Raw genomic sequence first — 14004 nt, 5'->3', positions numbered from 1 at the left:
AAGTGATTGGAGTTGCTCAAATTCATTATTTTACTTTAGAATGAGACATTAACATCTTCACACTCTTCTTAAAAATGTCAGCTTCAGTTGACAACTTTTGCATGATAAACATTTCTCTACATTCCAAAAAATGTACACGATGTGAGAACCTAATAAGAACTATCATCTCTTGTTATTTGACTTCCAGTAAAACTCAAAATCTTCCCACTACAAACAGTAATTACTAAGCTAAACACTGCTGTTTTTGACAGACTTCAGACTCATTCCATTTAATTTGAGTCAATTTAGAAATTAAAGTAAAGCTGCTGCTGTTGCTGCTAAGTCACTTCAGTCGTGTCCGACTCTGTGTGACCCCATAGACGGAAGCCCACTAGGCTCCCCCATCCCTGGGATTCTCCAGGCAAGAACACTGGAGTGGGTTGCCAGTTCCTTCTCCAATGTGTGAAAGTGAAGTCGCTCAGTCGTGTCTGACCCTTAGCGACCCCACGGACTGCAGCCTACCAGGCTCCTCCATCCATGGGATTTTCTAGGCAATAGTATTGGAGTGGCTTGCCATTGCCTTCTCCGAAAGTAAAGCTAGAATACAGTAATTTGGTTGCATTTTGAACAAAACCCACAGTGGCCTTCAATATCCACATCTAAATCCTTTACATTGTTAACACCAGAGTTTCATTAAGCAGATATTTCCTGTTAGATCAATCAAGTTGCATATAATCTCTAGGCCTCTACTTTAGACCCAACACTGGACTAAAGTTATGTGTTAATAAAGTTGTTTTAATGTAAAACAGATCCCAGGTCTTATTCACTCCATATACTTGGTTTCAAATCATAACTCTATTCACCTCTGTCTCAAAACCATTCTTTAAAAAAATCTATCATACTGGAAACAAAGTTTTGAGAGACATTTTAATCATTTTGTATCTGACAACTTTCCCAAATAAAATCTAATACAAGATCATCACAAAACAACAAACACACTGACACATACCCCTGGATTATTGTATAATATATTCAAATATTTAAACAGTGATATCCAGGCGCTCATAATTCAAAGCACAGAAATCTAATTAATATTGAGTACCTTTTAAGTTGTGTAAACTCCAAATAGGATTAATAATGCAGACCTAACCATATCTGAGAAAAGTGTCAACTTATCTTGACACTTTGCCCAACAAATGTGCCACACATCTGTAGTAACAAAATTAAAAATGAAAGCCAAAGATACCATTAAAAAAAAAAAATTTCACAGCGAAACAACAAAAGAATAAGAATTACACCAGAAACCATATCCTCACTTCAATGTGGATTTGGTAAATCGGACTCTTCCCTACTTAAGACAGTGTATAAAGCACTTTAAAGTTTCCAGAGAAGCTACAGCAACTGTATATAGTTTAAAATATGGACATCTCAAAGCAGACCCAAACCAAGATGAAATCAGCAGAAATCTCTGACCTTTCTTTCAAAATGGGCCAATAGGTATTTACTTATCATCCACAACATATGGAACTATGAGAGGAATGTTTTATAATATGAAAAAATTAAGACTTTAAGTAGAGATCTTCTCCTGTCTTCTTACTACACCTCATTACTACTACCAACTACTTTGCTGTTGCTGCTACTACTACTACTATCACTACTACCACCACTAGAGGAATTCTCTAGTATTTTGGAAGACATCCTTTCCTGGGGCAATTACAACTTCAATTTCTACAGCAGAAACTGCCATTTGATCACTACCTGCTACTTACCTATTCAAAATAAACTTGAAAACCTCACCTCTTTATAAGAAAAATCATTTTAATAACTGTACACACACACCCAAGCATACAGATTTATTTAGAAGGCCTTTCTTAAATGGTCCAAAAGTAACAACAGGTAATGGTAATATACATATATTACTCCCTTTCCCACAGATCATCATTTATTAAAAGCTTCTTTGGTGCTACGTATTAAGCACTTTTGATGCATTATCTGATCTAATCCTCACATAATCTTAACAAGTAGAATCTGCTGTTATCAATACCACTTTTTTAGTAATGAAAGTAGATAGGCTTACAGAGGTGAAGAATTCCAAGGTTCTTACCAGCCTAAAGCTAAGTCCCTGAATAAAGCTATTATCTATATTTTGCTAAAATAAGGGAACGTTTACTAAAAAGTAATCAGTTTTTAGGTGTATTTTAATGATATTTATCTTCCTGTGAATCAGATGGGCATTTACATACAATGCAAATAATGAAATAAAGATTCTGGCAGGCAAATCATTAAAATGTTCCTTTTTAAGATGCAGAAGCTACTATTATAATGCGGCTTGTAAAGAGTTTATTGTTGTTCAGTCGCTCAGTCATGCCCAACTCTTCACAACCCCATGGACTGCAGCACACCAGGCTTCCCTGCCCTTCACCATCTCCCGGAGCTTGCTCAAACTCATATCTATTGAATCAGAGATGCCAGTCAACCATCTCATCCTCTGTCATTCCCATCTCCTGCCTTCAATCTTTCCCAGCATCAGGGTCTTTTCTAATGATTCTTTGCATCAGGTGGCCAAAGTATTGGTTTCAGTTTCAGCATCAGTCCTTCTAATGAATATTCAGGATTGATTTCCTTTAGGATTGACTGGTTTGATCTCCTTACAGTCCAAGGGACTCTCAAGAGTATTCTCCAACATCACAGTTCAAAAGCATCAATTCTTCAGCACTCAGCCTTCTTTATAGTGTAACTCTCACATCCATACATGACTACTGGAAAACCATAGCTTTAACCAGACAGACCTTTGTCAGCAAAGTAAAGTCTGTATTTTAATATGCTGTCCAGCTTAGTCATAGCTTTCCTACCAAGGAGTATGAGTCTTTTAATGTCATGGCTGCAGTCACCATCTGCAGTGATTTTGGAGGCCCCCCAAAAATAAAGTCTGTCACTGTTTCCATTGTTTCCCCATCTACTTGCCATGAAGTGATGGGACCGGATGCCATGATCTTGGTTTTCTGAATGTTGAGTTTTAAGCCAGCCAGCTTTTTCACTCTCCTCTTTCACTCTCATTAAGAGACTCTTTAGTTCTTCTTCGCTTTCTGCCGTAAGTGTGGTGTCATCTGCATATGAGGTTATTGATACTTCCCCTGGCAATCTTGATTTCAGTTTGTGCTTCATCCAGCCTGGCATTTCACATGATGTACTCTGCATAGAAGTTAAATAAGCAGGGTGACAATATACAGCCTTGACATACTCCTTTCCCAATTTGGAACCAGTCCATTGTTCCATGTCCAGTTCTAACAGTTGCTTCTTGACCTGCATACAGGTTTTGCAGGAGGCAGGTAAGGTCCCATCTCTCTAAGAATTTTCCAGTTTGTTGTGATCCACGTAGTCAAAGGTTTTAGCGCAGTCAATGAGGCAGAAGTAGATTTTTTTTCTGGAATTCTCTTGCCTTTTCTATGATCCAACAGGTGTTGGCAGTTTGACCTCTAGTTCCTCTGCCTTTTCTAAATCCAGATTGAACATCTGGAAGTTCTCAATTCATGTACTGCTGAAGCCTGGCTTGGAGAATTTTGAGCATTACTTTGCTAGCAATGTGAAATGAGTGCAATTTTGTGGTAGTTTGAATACTCTTTGGCATTGCCCTTCTTTGTGAGTATAAAGGGTATATAATTAAGGTTAACACAAGAATACACCCTTTTCAAATGATTAAATTAAAACCTGTGACTCATAACTTAAAAGACAATTTAATTTAAATCAAACCCCATAAATACAAAAAAAGATTTAAAACAAGTAAAAAAATAAATAAATAAACTAAACCCTAGCAGTAATGAATTAGGTACTATTTCTGAAAATGAAGATTATATAAAAGGATTGTCTTTAGCATTTGCTGTGGGAGAAGTTATGTCTGGGCATAAAGTTGCCACATTTAGCAAATAAAAATACAGGACAACCAGCTAAATTTGTATTTCAGAAGTGTGTCACATACAATGTTTAGGATATATTTATACTAAGAAAAGTATTCACTGTTTATCTGAACTCCAATTTAACTGGGAGTCCTGTATTTACCGAGCAACCTAAGCTAAGGAGGAAGAACTAATTTGGACTCAATTTTAGCGCTAATATTATCTTGTTTGTTTTTGTTTAAGCAACAGGTTAAAGGGAAGTAAAAATAGAAGTTTTTCTGACAGGTTTAAACCAAAGGAATGTTTCACTAAGAGTTAATGTTTAGTGGAAGATCCAAAAAACATAAGCTTTACTTCCATGATGGCTGTGGTAGTTTAGTCACCAAGTCATGTCCCACTCTTGCAACCCCATGGACTGTGACCTGCTAGGCTCTTCTGTCCATAGGGATTCTCCAGGCAAGAATACTGGAGTGGGTTGCCATGCCCTCTTCCAGCGTATCTTCCCAACCCAGGGATCAAATCTGTATCTCCTACACTGCAGGTAGATTCTTTACCACTGAGAAATCAGGAATAGCAAGCTCTACCACCATAGCTACTTTGTTATGTCATCATTACAAAAAGAATAGCTCCAATGTTTGTCATGGTATGCAGATGATTTAGAAATTATTTTCCTCCTCCTCCCTTCCCCCTCAAAAAAAAAAAAAAAAACCAGTCTTGGAGCAAACCTAATCTGACGTGAAAAACAAAAACAAAGTAAAACAAAAAAATAGTTTTTAGAGTGCTACCTGCCAAGTACAAGTCATCACAGCACTTTAGCACCTTCTTAAGAATCTCATAAAATAGTGGCATTAATTATTTATTTGCACCTCAAGGCAAAGTTCAATGTAAACATTTGAGATCAGGTAGAAAAAGAAGTTGTTCAGTAGCTCAGTTGTGTCCGACTCTTTGTGGCACCATGAATTACAGCACGCTAGGCTTCCCTGCAGAGAAGGCAATGGCAAGCCACTCCAGTACTATTGCCTAGAAAATCCCATGGATGGAGGAGCCTGGTAGGCTGCAGTCCGTGGGGTCGCTAAGGGTCAGACACGACTGAGCGACTTCACTTTCACTTTTCACTTTCACACATTGGAGAAGGAAATGGCAACCCACTCCAGTGTTCTTGCCTGGAGAATCCCAGGGACGGGGGAGCCTGGTGGGCTTCCGTCTATGGGGTCACACAGAGTCGGACATGACTGAAGTGACTTAGCAGCAGCAGCAGGCTTCCCTGTCCTTCACTATTTCCTGGAGTTCGCTCAAACTCATGTCCACTGAGTTGGTGATGCCATCCAACCATCTCATCCTCTGTCATCCCCTTCTCCTCCTGCCTTCTATCTTTCTCAGCATCAGAGTCTTTTCCAGCATTGGAAAATACAACAGAGACACGTATAAAGAAGCAACACCCTCACTCCTGGCCTTAAGGCCAGTTAGAAAATTCACACAGAAAACCAAAATCACGTCCATGATTTAAATAACTTATAGGTCACAGTGTTTTTTGTGATTGACTTTTTGGTTTTGTACAAGTTGAAGGGGTTCTGAGATTTTCCATTCTCAGGGTGATGCCAGGCCAGGCTCTCTAGGCTGGCTCTGTGCAATTTAGAAACCCTGATTCAGCCTATATCCCACAACCAAAACCAGCCAAATCACGATGCAAGGGAGAATAGCCCTTCTTCCATGGTCAGTGGCCCAGACTGAGTACAGCACAAACACCTGTGGTATCTGAAAAGCTCCAAGCACTCAGATTCCACCCAATTACTATTCAACTCTAAGGATGGGTTCCAAAAAAAAAGACTCCCGAAGCAATTCAAATGAACAGCTTTGGTTAAGAACATTACCAAGACAAATGACTCAAATCACATCGAGCTGCCTTCATATTATGGCTGTACAGGATGTTCATCCATCCTGAGGTTAATGGTCTTCCCATCAGGTGACTAAAAAAATCCACAAGGCTGAATGTGCTCCTTCTTTAGTGCTATTTCATGGACTAAAATAAGATTGTTCAACTTTCATCCAAGCTGCCTGCTGCCATGACAAAATCCCTTTGAGGGCAAATATACAGAAAACATGCAATAGTTCATGAAACAGCTTTAATGTTTCAGGAGACAAAAGAAAACCAACAACAACAATAACGGTGGGGTGGGGGGGGCGGGTGATCTTTTAAATACACTGAACTGCCTTATATATGAAGTATTATGTTCAAGCAAACTGCATTACACTCAGATATTGCTGCGTTTAATATATAAAGGAGGCAGAAAGGGAAGAATGTGTGGTTTAAATCCATTGGAACAACAAAAACTGTAAATGAAGCAGTCATTTATTTCTGAGTTCACCAGTAACACCTGTGTGACTGAGTAAATTATCTGATGCTTGATATTTAGATTACTGGATACTCAGAGAGAAAACCATTTCTTTGAAATTCAATAATACAACTAACATATTATGTTGCAAATATTGTGCAGTTCAAAAAAATAAACACATTTAAAATCAGTGCAATGTTCTCAATCTTGCCTGCTTTATGTATTTACAACAGAATGCAGTCCTCTTACTCAACTCCATTTCTCCATGCCAAAGTCAATTTAGAAAGCAATTCCTTCACGAAATAGATACTAAGGACCAGGAACAATAAAAGGAATAACAAGTACTCCAATGGCTTCTATCATGACAGAGTTCCATAGTGCACATACATAATGTCACATCAAAATAGAGAAGAGCATAAGGGTCTAAGGAAGACAGACTGTGATAGGTACGATAACTATACCCATGTAAATATAGCTGCTTTAACCACCAGCACTCTACATCAGTCCCCCAAAGGGGAAGAAACAACAGGTCCTGTTTGTGTGAGAGGATACCAATTTTTGAAGATAAAGGAACAGAGGCCTCTATTGACAAACAGATTTGAGTAACAAAAACAAAACTAAGTGTCTCCATCGTAAATAACTAAGCATCAATCCAGTTCAGTTCAGATGCTCAGCTGTGTCCAACTCTTTATGACCCCATGGACTGCAGTATGACAGGTTTCCATGTCAATTAGTTATCAAAATTAGCATCAATTAGTTATCAAAAATTGTAGTGAGTTTTTCTATTCTGTATCATAGCAGGATAAAAATTATCTAGGCTCTCTCCGTGTTTTTTTTTTTTTAATAAGAATGTGAGTTCTATATTCTGGAGATTAATCCCTTATTGATTGCTTTGTTGAAAATATTTTCTCCTATTCTGGGGGTTGTCTTTCATTTTGTTTAGGGTTACCTTTGCTGTACAAAAGTGCTTTTCTGTAATTTATTTTTTAATTGAAGGATAATTGCTTTACAGAATTTTGTTGGATTCCACCAAACATCAACATGAATCAGCCATATGTCCCCCCGACTCTTGAACCCCCCTCCCATCCCCCCCTCATCCTACCCCTCTAGGTTGGTTACAGAGTCCCTGTTTGAGTTTCCAGATTCATACAGCAAATTCCCACTGACTATCTAGTTTACACATGGTAATGTATCTAGTTTACACATGGTAATGTAAGTTTCCATGTTACTGTCTCTATACATCCCACCCTCTCCTTCCTCCCCCTGCCTCCATGTTCATAAGTCTGTTCTCTATGTCTGTGTCTCCATCGCTGCCCTGCAAATAATTTCATCAGTACCAAGACCTAAATATAAGACCAGAAACTATGAAACTCTTAGAGGAAAACATTGGCAGAACACTCAATGACATAAATCAAAACAAGATCCTCTAGGACCCACCACCTAGAGTAATGGAAATGAAAACAAAAATAAATAAATGGGACCTAATTAAACTTAAAAGCTTTTGAACAGCAAAGGAAACTGTAAACAAGGTGAAAAGACAACCCTCAGAATGGGAGAAAATAATAGTAAATGAAACAACTGACAAAAGATTAATTTCCAAAATACACAAGCAGCTCATACAAGCCAATAACAGAAAAACAAACAACTCAATCAAAAAGTGAGAAAAAGACCTTAACAGACATTTCTCCAAAGACACACAGATGGCTAGCAAACACATGAAAAGACGCTCAACATCACTCATTATTAGAGAAATGCTAATCAAAACTACAATGAGGTATCACCTCATAGAGGTCATAATGGCCATTATTAAAGTCTACAAACAGTAAATCCTGGAGAGGGTGTGGAGAAAAGGGAACTCTCTTGCACTGTTGGTGGGAATGTAAATTGATTCAGCCACCATGGAAGAAGGTATGGAGATTCCTTAAAAAAAAAAAAAAAAAACTAGGAAAAAAACCACCATTAGTTCAGTCACTCAGTTGTGTCCGACTCTTTGTAACCCCATGGATTGCAGCACACCAGGCCTCCCTGTTCACTACCAACTCCTGGAGTTTACTCAAACTCATGTTCATCAAGTCGGTGATGCCATCCAACAATCTCATCCTCTGTTTTTCCCTTCTCCTCCCACCTTCAATCTTTCCAAGCATCAGGGTCTTTTCCAATGAGTCAGCTCTTCGCATCAGGTGGCCAAAGTATTGGAGTTTCAGCTTCAGTCCTTCCAATGAATATCCAGGACTGATTTCCTTTAGGATGGACTGGTTGGGTCTCCTTGTTGTGCAAAGGACTCTCAAGAATCTTCTCCAACACCACAGTTCAAAAGCATCAATTCTTTTGCACTCAACTTTCTTTATAGTCCAACTCTCACATCCATACATGACTAATGGGAAAACCATAGCCTTAACTAGATGGACCTTTGTTGGCAAAGTAATGTCCCTGCTTTTTAATATGCTGTCAAGGTTGGTCATAACTTTTCTTCCAAAGAGCAAGCATCTTTTAATTTCATGGCTGAAGTCACCATCTGCAGTAATAATGGAACTCAAAAAAATAAACTCTGCCACAGTTTCCACTGTTTCTCCATTTATTTGCCATGAAGTGATGGGACCAGATGCCATGATATTTGTTTTCTGAAAGTTGAGCTTTAAGCCAACTTTTTCACTCTCCTCTTTCACTTTCATCAAGAGGCTCTTTAGTTCTTCTTCACTTTCTGTCATAAGGGTGGTGTCATTTGCATATCTGAGGTTATTGATATTTCTCCCAGCAATCTTGATTCCAGCTTGTGCTTCATCCAGCCCAGCATTTCACGTGATGTACTCTGTATATAAGTTAAATAAGCACGGTGACAATATACAGCCTTGATCTACTCTTTTTCATATTTGGAACCGGTCTGTTGTTCCATGTTCAGTTCTAACTGTTGCTTCCTGACCTTCATACAGATTTCTCAAGAGGTAGGTCAGGTGGTCTGGTATTCCCATCTCTTTCAGAATTTTCCACAGTTTATTGTGATCCACACAGTCAAAGGCTTTGGCATAGTCAATGAAGCAGAAATCAATGTTTTTCTGGAACTCTCTTGCTTTCTCCATGATCCAGCAGATGTTGGCAATTTGATCTCTGGTGCCTCTGCCTTTTCTAAATCCAGCTTGAACATCTGGAAATTCACGGTTCACACATTGTTGAAGCCTGGCTTGGAGAATTTTGAGCATTATTTTACTAGCATGTGAGATGAGTGCAATTGTGCGGTAGTGTGAGCATTCTTTGGTATTGCCTTTCTTAGGGATTGGAATGAAAACTGACCTTTTCCAGTCCTATGGCCACTGTTGAGTTTTCCAAATTTGCTGGCATACTGAGTGCAGCACTTTCACAGCATCATCTTTTAGGTTTGAAATAGTTCGACTGGAATTCCATCACCTCTACTAGCTTTGTTCGTAGTGATGCTTCCTAAGGCCCACTTGACTTCTCATCCCAGTGAGATGGGATGGCTCTCAGTGAGTGATCACACCATTGTGTTTATATGGGTCATGAAGACCTTTTTTATACAGTTCTTCTGTGTATTCTTGCCACCTCTTCTTAATATCTTCTGCTTCTGTTAGGGCCATACCATCTCTCTCCTTTATTGAGCCCATATAATCCATCAATCCCACTCCTAGGCATATACCCTGAGGAAACCAAAATTGAAAAAGACACATGTACCCCAATGTCCACTGTAGCACTATTTACAATAGCTAGAACATGGAAGCAACCTAGATGGCCATCGACAGATGAATGGATAAAGAAGCTGTGGTACATATATACAATGCAATATTACTCAGCCATAAAAAGGTATGCATTTGAGTCAGTTCTAATGAGATGGATGAACCTAGAGCCTATTATACAGAGTGAAGTAAGTCAGAAAGAGAAAGATAAATATCGTATACTAATGTATATATATGGAATGTAGAAAGATGATACTGATGAAAGTATTTGCAGGGCAGCAGTGGAAACACAGACACAGTGATTTTTTTTAAATTCTTTTAACTGAAGGATAATTTCTTTACAGATGTGCAAAGCTTTCAAATTTAATTAAGTCCCATTTGTTTATTTTTGTTTTTATTTTCATTACTTGAGGAGATGGGTCAAAAAAGATCTTGCTGTGTAACTTAGAGTGTTCTGCCTATATTTTCCTATAAGAGTTTCATGGTGTCCAGCCTTACATTTAGGTCTTTAATCTATTTTGAGTTTATTTTTGTGCATGGTGTTATGGAGTATTCTAATTTCATTCTTTTACATGGAGCAGTAGAGTGTTCCTAGCACCACTTACTGAAAAAATTGTCTTTTCTCCACTGTTTAATCTTGCCTCCTTTGTCATAGGTTACTTGACCACTGGTGCATGAGTTTATCTCTGCACTTTCTATTCTGTTCCATTGATCTATATTTCTGTTTTTGTACCAGTACCATACTGCCTTGATTACTGCAGTTTGATTATTTTCAAAGCAGAAACAGAGATACAGATGTAGAGAACAAACTTATCAATACCAAGTGGGGAAGGGAGGGTGGGAGAAATTGGGAGACTGGGATTGACATTTATACACTACTATGTATAAAATAGATAATTAATGAGAACCTACTATATAGTACAGGCAACTCTACTCAGTGCTCTATGGTGACCTAAATAGAGATAAAAACTAAAAAAAAGGGGATATAAGTATAACTGACTCATTTGTGGTACAGTAGAAACTAGTGCAACATTGTAAAGCAATTATACTCCAACAAAAAGTTTTTAAAAAGAATGTGAATTTTACATACAGTTAAATTCCCTTTACTGTCTCCCAACAACTGAAAAAAAACCAGCACTTAGGCAATCTGAACCATGCACAAATCTAAACATGAAGGCTTAAAATGCCTCAAGTGCACATAGCTCTTCAGAATTTATAACAAATGTTCATAGACAGTATCTTGTTTTAGCCTCCTTGGAGTTTCATGAGATATTATGAACATACTAATTTTACAAATAATATAGCTGAAGCACAGAGATGCTAAGCATCTTTCCCTAAGATCACTCTGGATCCTGCTGTCTCCTTCCAAACTCAAAAGAAAAAAAAAAGATTTTGCTTATGCCCAGGTTTACTATACCACCCAGGCTTTTCTGAGTAATGAAGTAAAATCAGGTATTGATACTGTCATACAGTCATATATATGAATACTGAATGCCATGCCCTCTCCAAGTTTTATAAAAATTGTGAAATCTGATGAAGGCAAAGGAATCCTCATCCCATAAAAAGACACATGTGCAAATGTTCATAGTAGCATTATTCATATTAGCCAAAAAATGGAAACCAAATATCCATCACCTGATGAATGGATAAACAAAATATGGTTTATCCATAATAGTGAAATATTACTTAGCCAAAAAAGAAATAGTGTACTGATAGAAGATGGGTGAAGCTTGAAATTACCAGGCTAAATAAAAGAAACTAGTCACAAAAGGCCACATGCTGTACGATTCCATTTACATGAAATGTCCAGAATAGGCACACCAATATAGACAGAAAATAGTTTAGTGATTGTCTAGGGCTCTTGGTAGGTTGGAGGGAAATGGGGAGTGACTGCTCATGGGTATGGGCTTTCTTACTGAGGTGATAAAAACATTCTAAAATCTAATGTGGTGACGGTTAGAAAGCAATGAACATACTTTAAACCCATTGGATTGTACACTTTAAAAGGTGTACTGTATGTACATAAATATAGCTCAATAAAGATATTATTTAAAAAATTACAGATATACAAATAACATTTTCCAGATAATTTCTGAAGGTTTGCTAAAGCCCTGAAGCCCATCTAAAGGTGCAACACAAGGTCCAAGACAGCACAGGTCCAAGACACATGGTCAGTAACTCTTGCTCTACAGAAACAAGAATCATCCTATTTTCTTTTTTACAGATAAGTTTTATTTCAGTTCCCCCTACCACATTTGCCAAATCTATGCCTCCTACTTTTTAAGATCACTACTTCATTAGTTCACAAGACCACAATTTTCAACACTGATTAAATTAAAAATCCTTAAACAGTATACTTTCACAAATATAACTTTAAGAGCTACAAAGAACTTTTAGTAATTGAGTGACAATTGCTTGAAAGACATAGCTGGAATTCAAACATGTAAAAGATAAAATTTTTGCCCTCATGGAGCTTAAAATTGAATAAGTGAGATAAGAGTAAAACAACAGCACACAAAACAGACGGTGAATCTTGCATTAAAAAGTCCAGGTAAGATCAGCAAGGAAGAATGATTGAAGGAAAGCTTCTTGGCAGAGGTAGACATTTAATGTTGAAGAATAGGTAGGATTTGAACACACAGAGGAAAAGTAAAGAGAATTCCAGGTGCGAGTAGAAGTTGGGATGTTTCAGAACTGTTCCTAGGAACCATGAAGAAGGGCCTTAATGTCCATCCTAGGCTCGGAGAAACCAAAGAAGGCTGCTGAGTAGGGCAGTTAGCTAATCAAAGCAGTATATTAAGAAGATTAATTGTTCAGTAATTCGGGGGAACATGTAGAAGAAAGAAAAACTGGAAACAAGGAAACAATTTGGGAGTCTGTTAAACGTTATGAAGTGAAAGAGCTACACTATCTGCCCTGTATCCGTTCAACGTGGTAAACCCATAACCCAGAAATTGTTTCTACCCACGTGAAGAGGCACAGAGCAGATAGCACGTTCACCTGATTTGAATGACTGAGGAATAAGTCATTCAGTCATTCGAACAAATGAATGAGGAATCAGTCATTCGAATGACTGAGGAATGACTCGAGACAAAGAGGAAACCGGAGGTTACCTAAAATGCTTCCTCCCTACACAAAACGACGTTAAGCACCGGTACTGGGAAAGAGAGTAGAAGGCCTGTGTCATGTGACACCGCCCCTCAAAGAAACGGCCCTGCCCAGATCCCAACAGACCAGTTTCCCAACGCCAAGAACCTTCCAATTTCACTAGCCAATTTCACTTCCAATCCCCGCCCACCCCCGCGAGACCCTCCACTTCCCCTTCCGCTCTAGCTTACTTGTCCCGGATGATAGTCTGAAGCTCCCGGATCTGATCATTCATTGGCAGGAGCTTAAGCTGCGCCCCGATCTGCCGGGAGATTTCGCAGTCCCCTAGGAGGGAATCGCTGGCTGGAGCGTCATAGTTGCCAGTGTCACCGTTGTTTTCTGAGTTGAGGGTGGCGCCGCCAGAGGCCTGAGGGTCCCGCTCAGCTGATACGCTAGAATGGGCGTGCCCGCTGAGGAGAGTCAGCTTGGCCTCGGAATCGCTGTTTCCCCCAACGTAGGCCGGGATCAGGTCTCCAGGTTGCTGCAGCTCGGGGTTTTGGGTCGAGGCAGAGTTTACTTGCTGATTGTGCCAGGGCATGGAGTCCGGACACCGTAACTCCGTGGCCATACACCAGGCCCCGGGCTGTCCCCGTAGCTACCGATCCCTACGGATAAAGAAGAGCAGGGAGAAACGGCCAAAGCTCCTGTGCTCTCCCAATCGTCTCGCCTCCTCGCAACCTCTAACCCCCTCTGCCCTCTCACCCCCAGGCTTCTACTATTTCCCTTTTGCGCTCTACGTCGAGGCCCCGCCCACACCAGACGTACTGGCCCGCTTAAACACGTGATTGGCTTTGCTCCCTGCCGCTCTGCAGCGCCCCGATAGTTAACCCTTTGCGTCACCCTGGCTGCTTGACCGAACCTGACAGACAGGTGAGGCTAGGGATGCTTGGTTCTAGGGTCTTCCGGGAGCCCATAGGGATTCTGCATGCAGAATTTGAGTGAGTGATAGAACCAGGAAAAAACTAG

The 14004-nt window shown here is 39.4% G+C and overlaps 1 protein-coding gene across 1 annotated transcript in view; it reads right to left on the bottom strand.

Moving 5' to 3' along the window:
- Window positions 1–13770, bottom strand: part of UPRT (uracil phosphoribosyltransferase homolog) — a 42049-nt gene extending 28279 nt beyond the window's left edge. The window contains exon 1 of the mRNA XM_055437900.2: window positions 13230–13770. Coding sequence (XP_055293875.1) covers window positions 13230–13606 — 377 coding nt within the window. The 5' untranslated portion in view covers window positions 13607–13770. The remainder of the gene's footprint in view (window positions 1–13229) is intronic.
- Between the last annotated feature and the right edge of the window lie 234 nt (window positions 13771–14004).

This window comes from Moschus berezovskii, chromosome X (assembly GCF_049115385.1).
Source record: "Moschus berezovskii isolate FMDL1 chromosome X, NW_MosBer_1.0, whole genome shotgun sequence".
In the NCBI taxonomy this organism is placed as follows: Eukaryota; Metazoa; Chordata; class Mammalia; order Artiodactyla; family Moschidae; genus Moschus; species Moschus berezovskii.
The sequence above is the reverse complement of the archived record's forward strand: the minus strand, read 5'-3'. Positions and strand labels throughout refer to the sequence as shown.